At 42.4% G+C, this 21,786-nt stretch overlaps 2 protein-coding genes across 2 annotated transcripts; both read left to right on the top strand.

Annotated features, from left to right (window-relative positions):
• The first annotated feature begins 7,768 nt into the window (after positions 1–7,768).
• LOC131282556 (myocyte-specific enhancer factor 2) lies at positions 7,769–12,501 on the top strand. The gene is given in 8 exon segments (XM_058312053.1): positions 7,769–8,110; positions 8,189–8,392; positions 8,850–9,162; positions 9,247–9,399; positions 10,260–10,408; positions 10,479–10,696; positions 10,884–11,326; positions 11,445–12,501. Coding segments are annotated over 8 exon segments (2,250 nt in total). The 5' UTR covers positions 7,769–8,056; the 3' UTR covers positions 12,161–12,501.
• A 6,667-nt stretch (positions 12,502–19,168) lies between these two features.
• On the top strand, positions 19,169–20,362 carry LOC131281357 (uncharacterized). Its single transcript, XM_058310682.1, has 2 exons — positions 19,169–19,397; positions 19,536–20,362. The coding sequence occupies exons 1-2, from the start codon at positions 19,283–19,285 to the stop codon at positions 19,928–19,930; spliced, it is 510 nt and encodes a 169-aa protein (XP_058166665.1). The 5' UTR covers positions 19,169–19,282; the 3' UTR covers positions 19,931–20,362.
• The last annotated feature ends 1,424 nt before the right edge of the window (positions 20,363–21,786 follow it).

Below are 21,786 nucleotides of genomic sequence, written 5' to 3'. Positions count from 1 at the left end.
GTGTGCGGGAAATCTTACAAATGTTTACTACCTCTTCCGGTTCGGGAAAAAATGACCCAAGAAATCATCCCAAAAACTGTTTTGCCTGTGCAAGCTTATTATTAGATCCCATTGAAGAGGGCTACGAGTTCTACTACGAGTGAGGTGATGTTGCCAAATGGTCGTGTTGAGAAGGGTTTAATGCTTGTTATTATTAGTGCGACGGTGGTCATACATTACTTGGGAAACCCCTTTTTAACAAAAATAGTACAAGAAATGACGCCAAAAGCGGCACAGTTTATCAATGCGTGTGTTAAACATGCGTTTTATTTGTGAGAAGTGTATTAGTTTTATTTGAAGCTGTAGAAATAAAAATGTAAGAACATTTTAATTTTCTGAACTTCAACGGACAACATAAATTTGAACTATGGCATTGAAGTACTGGTTGGTGTTAGAGTATAGAAAGCGTACATTGACTTGCAAGGAGATTGCCAACAAAATATTTAACAAATCATGGCATCTTGGAAGTGTTGCAACGACTTCAAAATATGTGTAACAATGTTATACTTCTTATGGATGCTTAGATCTGTATAACATTGTGAATAACAGTTATGCTTTAATCCACTTCACGGTGCATTAATTATTGGACGGTGCATTAATTATTGTGCTAGATTTTATTTAATTTGGGAAGAGGCAAACGGTAATACCTCAAAAACAATTTTAAAGCGAACGCAATGTTCATTCTTTCCTACATCCTATGTGTTGTTTCCCTTTCAGACTCACATCGATCGATCTTAGGTAAAACTGTTGAGCCGCCTCGATTGCCACCGTCAATCACTAAGAGAAGCAACCAGCCTTGCCGCAAGAAAAAAGCAAACACAGAGTGAAGCATTGCGATGGCTCGATGGCAGAAGAATTTGTGCGGGAGGACCCTTTGGCCCTAACGGTATTACGTACCGCCGTTGCATAATAAAGTACGCAGGGATACAAAGAGGGAAGGAAAGATGTAAAGGAAAATACTTAATAAAAAAACTCTTCAGACTAAGGGGATGGTAGGCGTGGTGAGAGTTGTAATGATGATTGTTGTTGTAGGTTTGTGCGGGTGGAGCAGGATACTGGAAAGGTTAATGAGGCAAGGGCAGTATAGCAACAGGAGGCGTTCGTTTTTCTGGAGAGGCTTACTTGCTACTTGAATAATGGAGAACGCTCATAATAAAATGATCTTACGCGTTTGCCGAAGAAGGATATAGGCCTGCCAGTATTCCTAACGTAGACCGAGAAAAGGGATAGAGAACCGGTTTTCTTTCTCTAACCCGTTTCGAACTCCTCAGGGTTGCATAAATAATCAATTGCTGTGACCTTCGGCATGTTCCTGGCCTCGTTCACTCTGCTTTGCTTGTCACGATTTAGTGAGTGGCCGTTAGAGGTAACAAATTTTTGAAAAAAAAAAACGCTAGATGGCAACCAAAAACGTGAAAAAACCCCAAACCAATTGAAATAGAACGATTGTTTGAAGAACACGCTGCCATTGTATTGTTGGTAGGCACTGATTTTCTGTTTGCTCTTATATGTATCGAGTCGCTCGGTAGGAAAGCATTTTCTCACTGGCAGCTCATTGCTTCGCGCTTTCTCTTTCTCACTCCCTCGCTCGCTCTTTTTCTCTCATTCTTGCCTTCTTTCACGCTGTGCTTCATTTGCTCACCATTTATGACCATGACATTCGCTCTGGCTGCCACGAAACGACGCGCACGAACGTTCTTCAGTGCGTGTGATACGACGACAAAAAACGGAAAAACCTTCTTGCCGTTAGTCCCAAGAGGCGGATGTGGAGCTATTTGAAAACATAATGGAAATTTACAGCATATTTCCCGTTTTCCTGCTGCTCACGCTTCCGCCCGATCGAATAGTCAGGGAGCTAGGGAGAAAAGCTAAGAGAAACAAATATGGAGGCGTTTCCGCGGTGGTTGACGCTACAGAGCTTGCAAGGTTTCCACGTAGCTCAGGGTCAAGATTCAGACGGAAAAATATCGAACTGGAAGCTTGTCGTCAAACACACTACCAAACGGAGGTACTGAACCTTGTGTATTCGTACCCTGTGCATACCGGTAGGCGTCAAACTCTTGAGACGTCCGTGATTGCCTCACGGTGAAGGTTCAAGGGAAAGGCTGGACGAACCGACGGAAAAATAGCGTTCGATTTATACAACGTGGTTTAGTAGATTCTTTTTCAAAATCTAATAATTTTCTTCTCAAATCCAATTGTTCATCAGTTCAAGTGAGTTCAATCAGTTATATAACGGAATGAAAAAAAGTATTTGAACAGCTTTTTTCACTCAAATGTTCTCCACAGTCGACTGAAAATACCAGGCGTCTCCATTGAAAAACACCAGGCGCCTCCATTAACACATTTTCTCGATCGCAACACTCGTTAGTGGCTTTTGCTGTTAATTGCATTCATTCACATGAATTCAAGTTGCTTCAGAATGATGTTTGATGGAGATAAACAAAACAGATATTTTTTTAGAATGTAATCAGTGCTCAAGATACTGATTTAAGGATATTATCAAACAGTTCGTTCCTGTTTAAACCAGTTTGCCGCATCGAAAAACCAAATGAATAGAGGAGTATCGGTTGGTGGATGGATTGATAGTTGTATGGAAAGACGATGAAGGACCATTTTGGTTCAGTGAATCCAAGAAAACAAAAAAAAATATCTTTTGTTAAACTGTAACAATGTATTCAGTAGCAGCAACTGCGAAAACAAAACAATAAAAGGATAGATGAGAACTTCTTAGAGCATGGAAACGGTTCTTATTGCCTAAACGGAGATAAACTGTATCGCATCGTAAAGGTGGAAAACACCGTTGGCGTCGAGAAAGAGCAGGCAGTTGTAGGGTGCGAGGGGGGTATCTCGTTCAGTTTGGACGTTAATGTCGGTTGACTTGGTCATTTTTCTTTCCGGTTCTTTCGTGTGCCTTCATCCCATCACGAAGTCCCGTCGTTGGCGTAGCCGTTATTTTTCTTCTTTTCGTGCCGTACATTCCACGTCGCCTTTTGGATGCGGTGGAGTTGAATGCTGCACCTCGCTATCGTGATCATGCGTCTCGAAACATTCTATCAACCGCTCAACGGGCACTTTCCCTCTGGTTAATGCTACTGGCAAGGGAACGGGACCGAAGAACGCCCGACCAAATCCCACAAAAAGTAGACCTTTCTGTAAAGTTCCTCCGGTTTCCGAGTACGTTTTAGAATCAATTTTCTCTTCTCACAAAAAAGAGGGAAAAATAAATTAAAACCTGGTGGCGACGGGATAGCGACAGAATTTATCGCTGACTTGCACAAGCGCGCGCACACGCTTTTCGCCAGAGTCGTCTTAAGGAGCACGGTGGAACTAACACAAGAGACGATCGTATGAGTGGGAAAGCGGAGATGTTAACGGCGGTTGTCCCGTGTCTTGCCCCCCTTCGATCGGTGAATGTCATTTTTTAGGACCCTGCGATCCGTGCACAAGAACAGCTGCAGACTGAGACGATCCGGCGATAGACACTTAGAAAAGCGCAGACGCAATAGGAGCAGTCGAAGAAAACAAACCGACCAGAGATATATAACACAGCGTAAGAGTACGTTATACGTGCGCTAGCTTCGTGGTGGAAAACTAAGAAAAAGCGAGCTGTGAAACACGATGTTTGATGGGAAAGAGAGAGAGAGAGCACGAAAAAGATGGTTGCCGTTGAGAGAGCAAAAAGAAAAAGTAAAACGGCACATAATAGCGTGATCTTCTCATGGTGGGACGATTCGGACCTGACTCAGATCGTCTCGACTCCTTGTCGTGGCAAATGATTGCTCGATGGCGGGAACGGAAAAGAAATTGTCTTTAAGGCAGCATTTCGTACACCGTATAATGTTGGATTTGGTTTAGCAAAAGGCGCATATCTCTTGTGCACGGCTCACTACTACTACGCTGCGCAATTTTACCGTGTATAATTTAAAGACGTAGTTGTTAGCTACCGTAAAACGCGCAGCAGATGTAAAAGTGACGGAGGTTTACACCGCATGCGAGACGAAACGATGACACCAACACTGTGTTTTTCGGGCTGCGATGTATGATGGAACCACCCCTCTTCTCTATCCTGCTCGCGGTTTTCAACGTTACACGCGCTTCGAGCATTTGCCAAGTAGATACCTCCGTATTCCACGCTTTGGTGGTAAAGCGTCACACGATTTATGTATTAAACATTATCATTTTCCTATTCCGCACACTTTGTGACACGGAAAAATTGGGAGCCAATAATCATAAAGGTTGTTAAATGGGATAGTACAAATTTACAGCTTCGCTAATCGGTTGCTTTATTCAACAGAAGTTTAGTTTTTCATGTACATTTTACGAGACTATGAGCATCGTGCACGATCTTATCCTATTGCATAACTGTTGAAAACTTAAGCATTGGGTAAAAGTTGATAAAATATGGATATCCATGCGAGTTGATATTGTATAGATGGTTAACGTTTTAATCTGTAGTATAGATGGTTAACCTATATATGATTCAGACAGAGAAAGTACATGTGTATCTGTAAAAGAAAAAGAAGCACGCTGCCAACGGATCGTAAAGCTATTCCATGTGAAGTAGCATGAGCAGAAAGAATAGTTTTCCAAGTAAAGAAGAAATTATTGTTTTTTGGCGTTTTGCCTGGAAAACTAAAAAAAATAACCCAAGCCGTGGTCTCAATAGGAAAAATCAGTTCACAGACAACTTGAGATCGAAAAAAAAACATTCGATGCGAGTGGAACGAGATTTTTCTAAAGTTTTCCATCGTTGCGCCTCACTTCGCGTTACATAGCCGTCTTCATCTTCTGGTGTGTTCATAGCTTCACCTGGATTGACAGAGGATGAGCCGGCGTATGCGAGGGATCGACTTTTTTGGGTCCTTTTTCACAAGAACACATCCCTTCGTCAGACTTGTCTCTCTCCCCAAACAACGAGGAAGTCGGCATCGGGCGAAGCGCGCCTGACCGCGAGACACAACCATGTCAGCCAACTACGGGTTGAGAAAAGTAAAAACACGTAAAGTGCAGAGATATGTGGCCCTCTGCGGACGGGACGGGAATATTCAGCCCGGCTGTTGTAGCTTGGCAGGCTAACAAACGGTTGCTTACGGTGGGCGATGAGGAGAAGGGAGTTGGGATGAAGCGCCAAATCGTTTACTAGTCGATGTGTATGTGTGTGCGTGAGTGTGTGTGTATGTGTTTGTGTACGACGAAGATGCTGAGGGTCGTCTGCGTCGGTAAAGTCTGACTAGAGAGATCGTCCAACCAAGCCTTAACCCTTAACAAAACAAGGACTGTAGAGTGAAGATAACAGTAATGATTGATCTTTGACAGTTATCGCAAACATGTTCAGTGCACACAGCTTACATTTGCGAGAAGATCGTTGTTGAAGTCGTACTGAAAAGGTATTGGATGAAATTTAAACCCCTGCAACAGAAGGGTTCCGATTTCCTCGACAAGGTGCAGAGAAAGAAGTGACGAGCGTGGAAATGTTTTTCCTTTCGAGACCAACTCAGGGCATCTTACCTAACGTCGGCTCGGTGCCAAATGCGTCGTCGATGTCTCCACACACTGTCCTATTCACTCCCGGTCTCCTGATCGTGCTACTCACTTTGCCGTTCGTCAACTGGCATTCTTAGCAGAGTCTTCGGATCTGAGCCAGTTCCGCTCTAGCCGTTTGTCGTCTAATAGCGGACCATTTTCGCTGTTCGCCTTTTTTTTTGCTATCGTATGATAGGCCTCTTGGTTTCATTGTTGGTATTAAGGGTGCACAGAGGAACTGTACAAGATGGAGGAAAATAAAAACCAACCAAAGTTCACTCGCGTTTGTCTCTGGAAATGTCCAAGTGTAGAAGGCACAATGGAAAGAAGTCTGGGTTTTCGCTATTTGTTGCTCACTAATTGCTTTTTGCTAGCTCAAAGAAAATCAGATTAAATGTGTTCTACAAAACATAAAACTACATTCAGCACGAAAAAAACATTCTATCCAGCAGTGTGTGCAAACATCGGTTTTTTCAGATCGGAAATAGGCAATTTGCTATAAGAGATCAAGACTGATTCACAAGCGAAATCTTGGGTGAAACAGTAGTCAAAAAGAATACTTCTTTGCGGTTGGAAAAGAACCCTTCACGCCGCGCCAGAAGACTACCTCCCGTCGAATGGTGCCAATGGTACGTGTCAATATACGGAAATCACAATGGGACAGAGGAGAGCGCAGAGAGAAGCGTTTCCCCTCACGTTTTTGTGATGCCTCAAACAAACGCAAAAGTAAGTGACTACCAATTTAGCAATAATTATCGGTTGACTTGGTTGTCAGCAGAACGGATCGGAGTTTAAATTATTGGTTAGCAGGTTCTGCCTTGTCCGGGGATTGCCGCATCGTTTGAGTGCTTCAGTTTGAGTCACGAGCAAGGGCAGGTTTCTTTCCACAAGGAAGCCAGTTTTCGGCAGCTTGGCTGGCGTGGAATGTGCAAATTAAAGGCCGTGACTTTTCACCTAACGGCACCGAGCCTAGCTTTAGCGTAAACCTTGGAGCTGGATGTTTCAATCCTTTGGGTAGGAAAACAGGTTCGTTCCGAATTCCATTTTCAGCCTTGGCGATACATGATTTTATTGATTAGTTGGGAAACGTTGTTTTTCACTCTGTTTGCTCGTTGGAAACTTAATTCTTATAATTAATGGGAAATATAGTAACATACTAGTGTTATAAATCCTTCTTTTACCAATATGTAAATTAAAAATGTCACATCCTAGTAAATTTAAAAACGTCTTGCTTTGGCTATCTACTAAAGGAGCTTATTAATGGAGTGGATTAATGCTGCAAGTCTGTGATGAATTCGCGTGCGTTTAGTTAAACTCACATAAAGTGCCAACCCTGGGGTCATAGAAGGTAAAAGACACACACACAAAAGAGATAGAGAGAGCGTCAGGGCAAAGCACAAAAAATCGAATGAAGCAATACAAGCAAAGGAGCATGTATGCAAAGCTCTGCATTTGCTTTGTTCGCATGTCCGAGCTCTATCTTTCCCTCCCCTTCGATACGTACCATGCCCTTTGGACGCCTTTTGACCCTAGCCATTACGTTGGCATGCGATTCTAGCTGGCCTTTTTCTAACGCTCCTTCAAGGTCGAGGACTTATTGTGCCGCTGGTAAAGGAATGGAGTGTATTTTTTCCATTTCTTCCTCTGTTCGTCCTTCAGTCCTTTCACGTTGTTGATACCTTCGCGGCAGTGTCGGCATCCAGCCGATGGTGGCACGCATTTTAAATGTCACCTCACCGGAGAAACCGCGCCGGGAAATGGAAGCTACGTAAGCGATTTACAACGTATTTAGTACCGTTTGCTGCATTGCTTGGTTGCAGCAAAAAGGCTCTTCGGGAAATGAATAAACATTCAAAAATGCTAAACAGTGAAAATAACAGTACAGGCGTGTTCCAAGCCTGCGGGTTCAAACATATTAATCACAATACAACCATACAAACATACCTCTGTTTCTCGATGCTACACGTTTTTTTTACATCCCACATTGCCATCACTTCTAATGTATGTTTCTTGATTTTTCCTCCCTTCCTTTCTAGCAAAGTTGTACATGTGCACTAATACTTATAGCTGAATCTATTGCTCACCGGTGACATTTGACGATGCTCGCATATTAAAGCTACTGCAGGACAAAGTGGGCAACCAGGTGAGCTGTAGTGTGTGGCTGGAAATTGGAAGAGTAACATCGGTTTGCGGCCAGGTGCAAGTGAATTGCAGTTTGTTCGGTCAAGGGTGGTAAGTCCTTCATCTTGACCAGTTATACGGGGACCACCCCATGGGTCGCAGTTGTTAGAAGGCGGTCATTCACTTATCGTGCCATCGCTTATCATGAAACTTTGGATAAAACTGGAAGAAATACTCAGTAACGAGCGGAAAGTGGAGAACCAGAAGTGAAACCGTCGAAAGAATTCGTTGAGAGGCTGGTAATACTGTCCGGATTTATTTGGGCGGATCGTTCGGCGGAAATCACAGCGATTAAGACAAGACTGTTACGATGGGCCGAAAAAAGATACAGATTTCCCGGATAACGGACGAGCGGAACCGACAGGTACGGATGCTACAGGACGCAGAACTGAGCTCTGGATGCGTTTTTCCACCCTTTGCTAAACGTTTTTGTACTTTTCAGGTGACGTTCAACAAGCGCAAATTTGGAGTCATGAAAAAGGCGTACGAGCTATCCGTGCTGTGCGACTGCGAGATTGCGCTGATCATTTTCAGCAGTAGCAACAAGCTGTACCAATATGCCAGCACGGACATGGACAAGGTGCTGCTGAAGTACACGGAGTACAACGAGCCGCACGAGTCGCTGACGAACAAGAACATAATTGAGGTACCTCTAACGGTGTGATGCTGAAGTGGTTTACATTGATAACCGTATTACTGCACCATACGGGCGTGTGTTACTTTGCCAACTGTGGTCCAGCTTACGCTGGTTATGCTTCGGTTTCATTAACGCTTTACGCCACCGCTTTAACCCCTTTCTCATACGCCCTTGACTCGAGCAAAATAAGCACAAAGTTTGGAGAGTATTTTACTAACATTTTAATTCCGCTATGAAAATTTCAAATGCTACACTGTTGCGAAACAGACGGGCCTTTTGTTGTGCCCTTTGTCGACCGAATTTCGGAGCCACCAATGCATGTGTGATAATCCAGAGCGATTACGCGTGTTTGTTAGTGTGCGGTAATATAGTCTACCAGTGAAAACTAAAAAAGCGTCCCGCCGAAAGCCACCCCATCCGTATTCTTGTAAGGCCTGTCTGCTTACAGTTGCAGGTAAACGCGCAGAAAGAAAACAAAAATGGCACGATGTCACCTGACTCGCCGGAACCGGAAGATAGCTACACACTGACGCCCCGCACCGAGGCCAAGTACAACAAGATCGACGAGGACTTTCAGATCATGATGCAGCGCAACCAGCAGCTGACGACGGGCAGCGGCACGCGGAGCAACATGGCCACCGGTAGCTACTCACTGCCGGTTTCCGTGCCCGTCTCCGTGCCGGTGATTGGCACGTACAACGACTCGATGCTGCAGAGCAGTCCGCAGATGGCACACAATAGTATTAGTCCGAGGCCTTCCAGTTCAGAAACGGACTCGGGTATGTAGCGCACTCTGCGACGAGCTGCTCGCAGCATTCTTCTGACGCTCTCCCTTCTCCTGCTCTGTCTCTTCGCTCGTTTAGTTTATCCGTCCGGTGGCATATTGGAAATGTCCAACGGGTACCCACATTCGGCGTCACCTCTTGGCGGATCTCCCAGTCCCGGGCCGAGTCCAGGTATTGGCTCTCTTCAGGCACATAACAATAACAATAATACCCATAACACCCATAACAAAAGTAAGCATGGTTTGTTCTTGTTTTCGCTTCTGTGTTTCTGTGTACTACTTTTTCCCTCTTCGACTTCGCGGCCTAACGTTAGGGGAGTAGCGCTTGTAATATCTCTCCCTGTGAAGAAATCAAGCGTCTACCCTCCTGTAGCCTGTTATGGTTTTGTGCTGAGTGTTTGAGCATACGATGAATTGATAATGCGTTGATCTCATGCATACTTTTTGACGTCAATTGAAATGCGTTTACACATGCTTGCCTCAAGCCAAAAGCACAATGACAGCCGTGCCTGGATATGCAAATCTATTTGCGTACGCAGAAAAGTTCACAGGTCATCCTGAAATGCAACGGTAACATGTAGCAGAGTATAATACTTCCCACTCCTACGGCTATGTTTAACCATGTGAACATTTATATAGATCAAAGGCGTAGGTCACACACGTGAGCAGGATGCATGCAGGACGACTAATTATGACAAAAAAAAAGAAGCAACATATAGAAACTGTACGGAGCGTTTTAAACGCAGCTACCGATTGCGCCATGCATGCAGCAGGCTTATAAAGTCCACCGCAACCCATTTTGTGAAGGTTGATGTGAAAATGTGTTTTGTTGTAAAATCCAGTATAGATTTTGAATGGTGGAATGGCTCGGATCGAATGCCTTCCGTTTGAGATCTTTGCCCCTTTTGTGTGGTTCTTGAAATTCTTCCTGGCTCGACGGAAAGGAAGATCAGCAGTGTTTGTTTGAAGTAACTCTAACTTGTATTACGACGTTGGGTAGTTAGCGCCCAGCAAAGCCGTCGAGAGAAAAAGGAAAACTTATAAGCAAAGGTAATAACAAAAATAACCGTCAAGTGTCTTACTTTCAAACAGAGTTCCATTTTGAAAACGCAGTGCAAACGATAAAACAGAGTCCTTCCGGCGGCAGTGGCAGCTCCGGGTCGCGTTCCACCAACCTGCGAGTAGTCATACCGACGCCCATGAACCCGACAATTAGTGGCGACGACATATCCTACGTGGAGGTACGTTTGATCAGAATGTTTCCGGACGAAGTTGCAGCAAAATAATCATTGCTTTCGCTCTCGATTGCAGCACACACGGCAGCAGACGAATTTAAACACGCCGGTCGTAGCACTACAGACTCCGATTCCGGGTTTGACGAACTACACCACCACGCTGGGCTCGTTCGGGGCGCAGGACTTTTCGCTCAATCCGGATCTCATGATTGGTCCTTGGAGTGCGGCCTCCAACCACAGCCAAAACTCCGCAGCCGCCGCCGCTGCCGCAATGGGCTCCTTGCAACATTCGAGGTAGCTTATGATGTCGATACATGTCAGCTCTATCTTACTCCTTAGATGTTGTGTCCCTTTGTGTGTGAGCTTACTGTGCGCCCCGTGGATGAATGTGAAAGGGTGTGAAAGGGTCGTATGGCAGGGAGGAGTACTCTTTGTCGTTGGTACGTTAATGGGCATTGCACTTACTCAGAATACTTTTCAGCGGTTTGCCCCATCTAGCTGTTTCGAACAGCACCCCGCCACCGTCAACCTCTCCGCTGTCGGTGAAGATCAAGGCGGAACCGATCTCGCCGCCACGAGAGCACCACAACAACGTGTCGCACCAGCACCACCATGGACCCGGCGTCCCCGGGGGAGGGGGAGGTGGTATGAACGGCACTCCGTCCGGAAGCAGCAGTAGTAACAATGCTGGCGGCGGTGGCAGTGCCAGCAGCAACAGTGTGAACGCCACTAGCAACAACAGTGGCGCTTCCAGCCAACAGAACGGAGGCGGCAATCCGCAACAGCAGCTAACGTCGATGGGGAACGTGGTGGTGTCGGGCAACAGCGGAGCGACGTCCGCGAGTTCGTTAGGAGCCAATTTGAGCCACTCCCACTTGATACACTCACGTCCCTCCTCAACCGGGCATCTCACACCGACTCCCGGTAAGTTTAGATCGCGAAACACACGCTTCTTTCAACCGATACGGCGATATAGAGAAAACGGTGAACTGACGTATGTTTAACATAGACTCCTATATGCCTCTTACCGGGCATCTAACAGGTTCCGTGACCCCCACCAACGCTCCGTCGCCGGTCGACATAAGGCACCTTAGCACGGGCGGCAGCCACCTGCCCGAATACGACGCCCCTACAGCGCAGGCGCATAAAAGACCAAGAATATCGGAAGGCTGGGCAACATAGCCCATGAAGAGTGGTGGCACTGCCGCTGTTGCTGCCGTCGGCAACCGTGGCGCTGCCGCTGATGGCTGCTATCTGGATGACAACTCCAACCAGGTGGTGGTGATTGACGCGGAAAATAGTAACAACGTCGTGGCGCAGGCCAACAGCTTTACGCATAAACTGCAGCAGCATCTCCAGGGACATAGTAACAACAACCACAGCAACAACCATCAGCAACAGCACCACTCTTATCATATGCAGCAACAGCAGCAACAGCCACTTTCGTCGCAGCTGCTGCATCCCTTCTATAACCAGACACACCACCACCAACATCAGCAGCATCAGCACCAGCAGCACCAGCAGCATCATCATCATCATCATCAACAACAACAACAACAACATCATCATCAGCTGACGGGAAGCAACAATGCCAGTAACCACACCTATTCGAGTCAACCAACCTCACCCTACCACAACCACAACAGTAATAGTAGCGAGCCGAAGCACCTTCAGGGGACCCATTCGCCATCGCCCGGAGTTAGCACCTCCATTGACGCTCGGACGCAACCCATCGTAATGCAACAGCAGCACTACTGAGCAGTCGGAACACAAGCACCGATTATAAATAGTTCGTAAACTAAATGGTGTAAAATGAGCAGAATCAGTTCAGGCACACATCTGGCTAAGAGCTAGAGAGGGAAATAGTTTGTCAGATCCAGAAGCTGAACAAGAGCCCCTTTTTGCTCCACTTGGTTTCATTACGCATGCAAGTGCTATCGCCCCCTGCCTTCCCTTATAGTAATCGGTGCCGAACAATAAGCAAAGTCTGTGCTGTAAAGAAAACGTTTTCTCGAAAGTCGTAGTCTGAGTGCAATATTTGTTTTTATAGTTTGCGTTTAACTCTCATGTTATCGTTCGACGAACCGATATTGTCAATTGTATATTGAAGGAGAGAAAATTATCAATTGATCGCGCGACCTTCGATATTGATAATGAACCATTGAAGTAAGAAGGAAAACGGAAGTCAAACGATCCAAAGGCAAAGATGTGCCATGTGGAAATCAATGCTGCAACCCTTTCTGATTCTGATCTTCCTAGGGACGAAGCCTCCGGGAAAATGGGATATTGGTGTCCTCTCCCGCGTAGCAAACAGAATGACGTGTTTGATATCCGGAATAGACCTTTCATTCGTCAGTAATTGTGTTTTTTCCGTGTATGTGTGTATTTGAACGTATGCTCGTGTGGTTGCGATTGTAGTGGGTGTACGGCCCCGAAAGAAAGCAAATTTAGGCATAATTTTGCTCAAAACGACAGTTCTTGGTTAACTGTACCTTGTTTGTATTTCATGTTCGTCCGTGTTGCCGATATGAATGTGACGTTATTGGGATGCTTGTTACTCTGATAAGCAGTACAATACAACCCTCTGATGCAATTGTATGTATGTATGTATGTATGCGTGTGTGCGTGTGTGTGTGTGTATATGTATGTTTGTGAGAAAGATTGGTGGGTGTGTGTATCGGTGTGCTGTCTTCATGATGAAGATAGAAGGCTGGCAAAGATATTCGATATCATTGTTCTGGTGGAAAAGAATTGTCCACCCATTTTGGGAACGAACTTTTTCGTTTTCCGCTGTTCATCTCGAGCCAGACATATCATAGGATGGATGAAATACAAAATAAGGGTTAAAAAATCCAATATCCCAACGCTGGTGAATGAGAAACGAGCTCGCAAAGAACGAACCAGAATAAAATAAAAAAAATATATATATACATATAAAATACAATTACTAATGATAGAAATTTAAGGCAAAAGAACAAAACCAACGTAGCTTTTACTCATGATAGAAGTGAAACAATGGTTGCAAAAAGGCTAGCGATAGTCGTCATTGTTCCATCTGCTAAGAAAAGAATCACGAGAACTACGTAGTAGAAAGTAAACATAGATATTTCTCGTAGTTAAACACTGAAACACTTTGCAGAGAAGTGACGAAGGAAAATTTGCGAAAAAAACTAATCGTATAAGTAATGAAGAGAAAAACCTAGTATGTGTGCCATTAATAGGATTACTTCTCTGTATTTTTTTAATATTTAGAGAGATGAGGAATGAAAGGAGAAAAAACTAAACACAGAAGACAAACCGTAAAGGAAACAAACACTTAGCCTTAAAATAATAGGAAAAGAGAGAAGAAAGCTCATCAGAAGTGGATGAAAACCAAACAAACAGTGCCGTAGTGGGTAGACAAATCGATAGGCCATAGCATTGAACAGAAAACCGGTTGTCTTTAACGTGTGCCGAAGTGAAGGCATGGGTGTTGCGCCAGTACAAAGAACGTATACTACATCCATAATGGCCGTGCAATTTTCTGTGTAGCAAACGTATTTGTTTTCTGATTTGTTAGTTTTGTTGGTTTGCTTCACTGCTTTCTGGTCGATTTCAACAACCAGTTCAATCTTAATTTCTTTCTTTTTTATTTCTAAAAACTACATTATCCGATTGAGTCCCCGGGGAATTGGAGAAACTGCTGATATATCTGATATATTACGAAGAGTGCTTTTACAAAGTAACGGACAGACGTATTTCGTTGTATTCTGTAGTTTTTGGAGCTATATCTGAATAGCTATTACGGACGTCAGTGAATATGGACGGTAGAAAAAACTGGATGGTGTAGGTTTAGGCTAGTGTTACAAAGAATGATATTTATTTGATCTACTCTATTTGCTATCGTAACTTTATCAGATACTGTTTGCCAAGTGTTTTAAATTGATTTTTTATGTTTAAACTGTTTATTTTAAATTTTGCATACACACCGAAAAACAAACCCTTCGTCCTCTTATATAAAAGTGTACATTGTAGAAAAACGAACGGCAGAAGCACGAAAACAGTGGTCACAAGCGGTGGGCAAATGAATTTTAATAGCAAAGCACTCAGACACCGGGCGCTATGTGGAATTATGTTATGTTGAGTGGCGCGCATACATTTGCCAAATTACAATGCTGCGACTGCCGTTCGTATGCTTGTAGGTTGAGAAAAGTGTTTTCTTCCTTTCCAGTCATAGTTATGTAGTTGATTTAGTTTTCTTTTTGTGTGAGTAATGATGAATTCGCTTTTAGAAAAAAAGCAATTTATCAGAGGGAAAAATGGAACAAAAACAAGATAAAGTAAAAATCGGTCTTGGATTTCTTTAACTGTGTTTTTTTTTATTTTAATTTGTATTGTGTTTTCATTTCTTTTTCATTCTAGCTTTTTGTTGTAAGTATTGTTTGTCTAAGTTAGCTATGTGCTGTTTATTCGATGGTTTTAGTTTGCTTCTTTTTTAGTTCATCGTATATTTAATTGAATAAGGACCATAGTGTACACTATTTGATTATGCAATTCTTCCTGACTAGTGGTAGCTTGCAAATACAGCAACACACAAATTTCCAAGCAGTTCAAACCCCAATTCGGAATAGTCCGGAACTAACTGTGGAATGTTATGCTAATAGTAATAGCTGAAAGAATCCCTCCAAAAAACGCGTGTTGTAGGAATGAGGAAGTTGTCGGAGTTGCGGTAACTTGAAAGACGAAAAGTCATTAAAGAGAAGTGGAAAGTACAGTGAGAATGATAACCGGGCAGAGGCAAGACGAATGGGGTTCAGTTCTACCTTAATTTATTTCACAACATTTTTATTCGTCGCGTTTCTTATCTAATAATCTCCAATATCCGCGATCCACAGATGATTGACCTCATTCTATCGGAGTTGGTTGTTTGGAATAGTGAACAGGTGTCGGTCTATCCTCTGGATCTTGCCAATTATACTGTGAAGTAAGTAATCTGAACTTCAATGATCATGGACCTTTTTTTCCATACTTTCTAAACCCCAACATTGTTTTCATATTTCGCACATAATGAAACGGTTCGAGAAAGAATTGAAGAAACTGTAAAGAAAGAATGTGCAGTCGCGTATGTGCTCTAGGGCCCTCACCATTGTTTGGATATGAGAAATTTGTATGAATGTTAATTATTACCTCCACTTTGTAGATGCCTTAAACACAGTGCCTATTTACAAAAAAAAGACAAACAAACAAACAAACAAAAAGGAAGAAAAACAGTCGCAATCAACCTAATTGAATGCACCGCATAGTAGTTGACTGGCCAGGTTGGAAAACTGGTTAACAAAAATTATGCTCTCCAAGAGAACCATTTTCCTATTCATAATAAAAGCACAACCACTTTGTTTAATGTTAAGAAGGATAAAATCCTCATTACTTTCGTCTTTAACGAAGTGTATCCATATTGCGATTGTGGGTGCTGAATATTTGCCGGCAACACCGCTCTTATATTACATATTTCAACGATACTTATAATTACCCCGGATTTAATGTTATTGTAAGTCAGAAGATTTTTGTTGTGTTATTCCTCACGAAAAATAAGATCCTGGATGCTGGTACAAATTAGGTTATGTTATGATCAAGGCTTTAGTTAAGAAAGTCCATAATTGAAATAATTTTGTCTTTACTCATAACACTGATGAGATCATGCAGCTACCAACAGAGAAGAAAATTACTCATGATGAAAATTTGGCAGCAAAACATGTAGCTATGAGAGTAAATACGATATGATAACTTAGGGTGTATGCTTCGGTTGGAAATATATCTTTCCGGATCACCTGACAAGCACTTATGAAAAAAGAGCCTGAATATGAACGTACTTGGGAATGACGAACGACATTACACGTAACCTTATCTTAACAACTATCTCTTCCTACGATTCCTGATAGTCACGAGCGGTGATGTAAAGACAGCATAGATACACTTATTTATCGAAAGTAGCGAAAGCGAATAGTACAGAGCTGAATTTATAAACATACAAAGTTGAATTTACTCAAATTGTTGAAAACAATAGTGGCGATCCGGAAAACCATGAGACGAGATAAAATGGAATGGATTTAGTGAATTACTGAAGCATTACTAGGTTCCATTCTGTTCGGTGCAATATTAAAATTAAGTTGTAGAAATTCTGCATTAACAACTGTTTGGGACCAGCACCTTCCCCTCGAACGATAGAGAACAAGTAGCGCGTCGAAGCACTATGTTTTGCCTCAAGAACAAATATTATAAACATTAACCTGTTATGCAACAAACATAGGCACAAGCTGTGAACACAATTTAAGGCGAATGCGATTAGAAAATACCGATGTTGCCGATGGAGTCTGGTCTTGTGTTGTACCCAATAGCCAGAATTAACAAAAAATCGTGTTTAGAATGCCACCATTTTGGAAAGAATCCGTCGTGCGTCCTCTGCCGTTTGCAGTGTCGTACGTAAAATAAACTGTACAAAACGGCGGAAAAAGAAAATCCATTGAGGAAGTAATGGTTTAAAGCGTAAAAGAAAAGTACGACAACTGTGCTGTGCCTGTTACGTATAAAAGTAAAACTTGTAACACAAATACAAATGGAACAAGTGAAAACTGCAAAAGAACCAATTAAGGAGTCTCTAAACAAAGAAATGGCGAAAGCGATTAGAGACAGATAGTTTTGTAAAATCATACAAACCAAAAACAAAAGAAAAAACTCAATGAGCTTAGCGTTACGAGAGCGGATCACCAGAGGTGATCGGTCGAAAACATAATTGTAATGTATGATGTAGAGTAATGCATAAGAAGTTAGAATTCCGCCATGTGAATACGAGCAAAGACAAAAGAATGAATGACCTGACTGTAGCAAACACATGTTTCTTATGCTACAAATTCGATGTTCCTTTGGTGTATGTATGGAATTTTGTTCCCAATATTATGTTAGACAAGGATGTTGGTTCCCACGCGTGCAAAACATTAAACATATTTAAAAACATAACTCAAAGAAACCCTGCGGTAAGTGTAACACGAGACCCCCAATAAGTGTTAAGATGTATATTATATGTTGGTTTTAGATGCGAGCTGAACTGTACACCAGTCGTCCTCCTGTTTGATAGATAAGAATATATTTATGACAAATCATCAACCATCATTTTTCCGGATTCCTTCGACGACCAAGCTTCGCGAAGAATTGCATGGCATTGAGGAAAGAAGGGTTATAGTAGCAGAACACAAACATCTATGACACGGATTAAAATAGTACCTTGTAATTGTAACATTGTCATACATCGGTGAAAAACCAAAACGAACATAAACACGTGGTAGTCATGTAAACCGCTTCACTGCAGGATTCGTTACAAGTTTTGTTGTTTCCAAACTGTTATTGTTTTATTAAACAGTTTTACTAACATAATGCCGACAGAAGTGGGTAAGTCAGATGATGTAGATTCGTTCGGAGCAATTTAGATTATTTAAACTGTTGTTGATGTTTTGACTCATAGTTTCATTTGATCAACTGAGTTATTCTTCGAAACAAGCTTCGAAGATAGAGTATTTCTAGATTGCAGGCAAAGATATCATGAACTTAATAACTGATTTACTTATTTGCATGTAAATGCGATGCATGTATCATCTAACCGTACAACCCAGGCGTGAAGTGATGAAATCAACCGGAGGAAAGAAATAAAAAAAAACTAATAAATGAATATATTAGATGTACAAAAGATTATGCACAACGACTTTGCTAACTTGTAGAATTGCAGCTAACACATTCGAACATCTTCTAAGTTTTTCTGATAATCTAGATTATTAGCGATAAGAGCAATCTCCGCTATCAAGCAAGTAGGTTTCGTAATCATTTTTCAAGAACTATTTATTTTAAAATATAATGTTCAAGCTCAAGCTAGGGGGTCCGCGACAGCCGAGCGGTAGCGCCGGTTTGGAAATCTGCCCATGAGCGCCGAGGCTCACCACCTCGACGGCGTGGGTTCGTATCCCAACCGAGACCGGACCCTCCCTTGTACGAGAGGACTGACTATCCACGTACAACAGGGAAACAAGTCTCGTAAGCCCTTAACGGGCAGGCATGACCAAGAGGTCATTGGTTACGCCAAGAAGAAGAAGAATGTTCAAGCTACTACAGATGATACATACGGATTGTGTACACAAGCCAGCATTAAGCCTTGTACTAAATAATCGTTGTATCAGCATCTCTTGGTAAACAAATTATTTGTTTTACCTTGAAAATAGGTTATGAGCACGAAAAAAAAAATCCTAGCTCATATCGCTTTTCTGTCAAATTATCAGAATTAGAACGGGACCGGGATTGAAACAGCTCCCCCCGGGAGCACATAGCGATAACGATCCTGGAACCATTCACAGATTCGAAATAGCCTTACAATCGATTCTTTAATACTACTACGTTTAATACGACTACTTTAACAAATGATATGAAAAATCGGTAAGTTAGGTAAGGATTGGGATTCGGATTCGAAGATCCGGATGGAGAATGAATTTGAATCGAAAGATTCGAATCCCAGCAGGGGCTCACTTTACCCACCACTAAAATGGACCTATTTGTTGTCATCGATCACTGGAGAGAATTACCTAGCAACCTTGATAACGTGGACAGAATCTTTTGTGACATAACCTGTTTTTCAATACAATCTTGGTGCCGTGCTGCCAGGTTGATCTGTATGACATGAAATACATAAACACAAGTAAACACACTTGTTTTTTTATAGTTCTAATCGGATGATTCACGGCAGAAGTTTTCAAGCATTAACATTATATTTTCTCAGAGCATCGCGGGTGGTGCTAGTTGAACCTTTTCTGTTTCGGCGTGTTCTAATCGGTATCAGTATTAAATTCACTGTTACTGAGTCTGATGGGCGATATGCTGTATGAAGCTATAGGAATTGTCGTCGGATTTCTGCTCATTGTTTGGATGTGCAGAATGTGTTGTCGAAAGCGAACGAGCGACGGAATGGTGATAACCACGAGTAAGTAACAATCTTATGGAAGATAAGTTCGGCTGATTGTTCGATTGAAAGATAAGTTCGGCTGATTAAAGAGCTGGTGTTTTGGTTAAGTGAAAAGTGTTTGTGCCCTGATGTTGCATCTCGTTGTATCTATACTAGCGCCGGTGGTCATTACATCGGAAGTCCATCGTGTTGCCACAGGAACACAGGCTACACCTGCCGGAGTGGTGGTACAGGGACACACTGGCGGAACGGCAGTTTTTCCTTCAATGCCGACCACGTACCCGAGTATGCCTGCACCTTATCCTGCACATCAGCCATATCCTGCTCAGCCATACCCAGTCGTGCAGCAGTATCCTGCCCAGTCTGGCATCCCGGCCCCTCTTCATGATGCTCAGTTTCTGCCGCTCCCCCCGATGATGCAACATCCTATTCCCGGTCCTCCGTCTAATGCCGCTGTTCCTGCTATTAATCCACCCAGCTACGACCAAGCGATGAGCAACAATTACGCTCCGCAAGCACCATACAATCCGGACTTTAAGGGTGGCCAATAAAAAAGCACACAACGCGCCATATGTAATTTCTAAAAACCGTTAACATTACGATAGGAGGAGAGAATGAACAAATGAATCTGACCAAATTACATACATTAAAATACATTACAAAATACTTTTTTTCTGTTCCAATACCCAAGATGTGTTCGGAATGGACGCGCGCGTCCTATCGCCAGCTTCCAGTTTATAATCAGGTATCATTCGACAGGAAATGAAAAGTAGCTTTTATTGTATAAGTTGATGCAAAGGAAGTACATATTTACAGCGATGAGATTTTCATCAAGGACATGAAAAGATACGACCATTTATATACTCGTAGGGACAAAATGTTCCTCTGGAATACGATGAACTATGCAAACGAATGTAACGAAAAGAAAAAATATAAGCTAGTTTGTACGAAAACACTCTTGATTATTTTCACCTGGTGGGTGGCGATGGAAGAAGATTTGAGATGAATTGATGTACTTTCCCCCACCCTCTGGTAGCTAAGAGGCTACCGTGGATACTGACTAGGGCTGCCCAAAATGGAGGAAATTGAAGATATTTGCATCAGTTTGCAAGTGTTTTTGATAGCAGTCGGACATTGTGAATCAAGAGTGCAAACATGACTGAGAATACTATTCGTTCGGGCAATCGAGGCGACTCAAGCGAATGCAGTGACTACATCCAAGAAAACTCTGGGCGTCGATGGTTACCATGGTAGAAATAATTCCAGCGAGCTGCAAACTTACTTTGGAAAAGTATTAGTCGAAGAGCAAGGTAATGGTGAAATAATAAGTCGTATATGTATGACACCCTATCCATTTCTATTTCGCTGTTGGTTGCTCTCCTTTCAGACAACGTAAAAGAAGAGTTTTACTTGATTGAAACCCAGGATTTAGACGAAAACTTGCCGGATTTAGCGGATCCAGTGACGACTACAGTTAAATCAGAACCCATGGATACGACGGTGGAAAACTACCTGTGTATAGACGAAGCAACACCGAACATGATTACGGATAGCGTGCTGTCATGTATTGAGCAACTGGACTACGAATGAATATGTTGTATGTTCACATACTGAAACAGGAGATTATTTTCAGATTTAAAACAAGGTGGTCCAATGAAATGTTGCTGTAATATTGTTATTTAACCTAAATAAACACTCCAATAACCAGTATTGTATTTTAAAAAATTAGTGTTACGAACCTTGTAAAACGAATCAATAGAAAAGGTGCGTTGATTGCTAATTTTATGTCCAAGGGTCGTGCAAATATTTGTTCCATGGTAATGGATGCTTTGTATAGGCGGTTACACTACGCTTAGTAGTAACACTAAGACGTTGTGTGAAGAATTGATTTACTGTAAAATTGGTCTCTTACTGGGCAATTCGAAATGAAAATACCGTATAGCACAAAAAGGTTTGAATGTTTTTTAATAATTTACTTTTTCTGAACTTGCAAAAAAGTTCTTACTGTTACATGTTTCAAGTTTGCGTATTGTTTCTCGGTTTTTAGTTTATATCAGAATAAACTATTTTCCATCAGTGTGTTATAATATATGTATGATGAAAAATAAATCAATGTGCTGTTATGTGAATCGTTAACAATATACGGGACATATGGCCTTAGTTGCCGGTCCTTAACCCTTACAGGTCTACATCACCAGGTTAGCTGGCGAAGGCCTAGGAAGCTGGATTCAACAGGTGTAAACCCTCACAGACCGAGAAAAAGAAGAAGTGAACAATATATGTACATGAAAAATTTATTTTGTTTTATTGTTCATAAAACAGGATAAAACGTTCTGATTGTGTACAGAAAATAGCAAATGATTTATACAATATGCGATGTGATCTCTGTATCAAATGTACGATCTCT

This window comes from Anopheles ziemanni, chromosome 2 (assembly GCF_943734765.1).
Source record: "Anopheles ziemanni chromosome 2, idAnoZiCoDA_A2_x.2, whole genome shotgun sequence".
In the NCBI taxonomy this organism is placed as follows: domain Eukaryota; kingdom Metazoa; phylum Arthropoda; class Insecta; order Diptera; family Culicidae; genus Anopheles; species Anopheles ziemanni.
The sequence above is the reverse complement of the archived record's forward strand: the minus strand, read 5'-3'. Positions and strand labels throughout refer to the sequence as shown.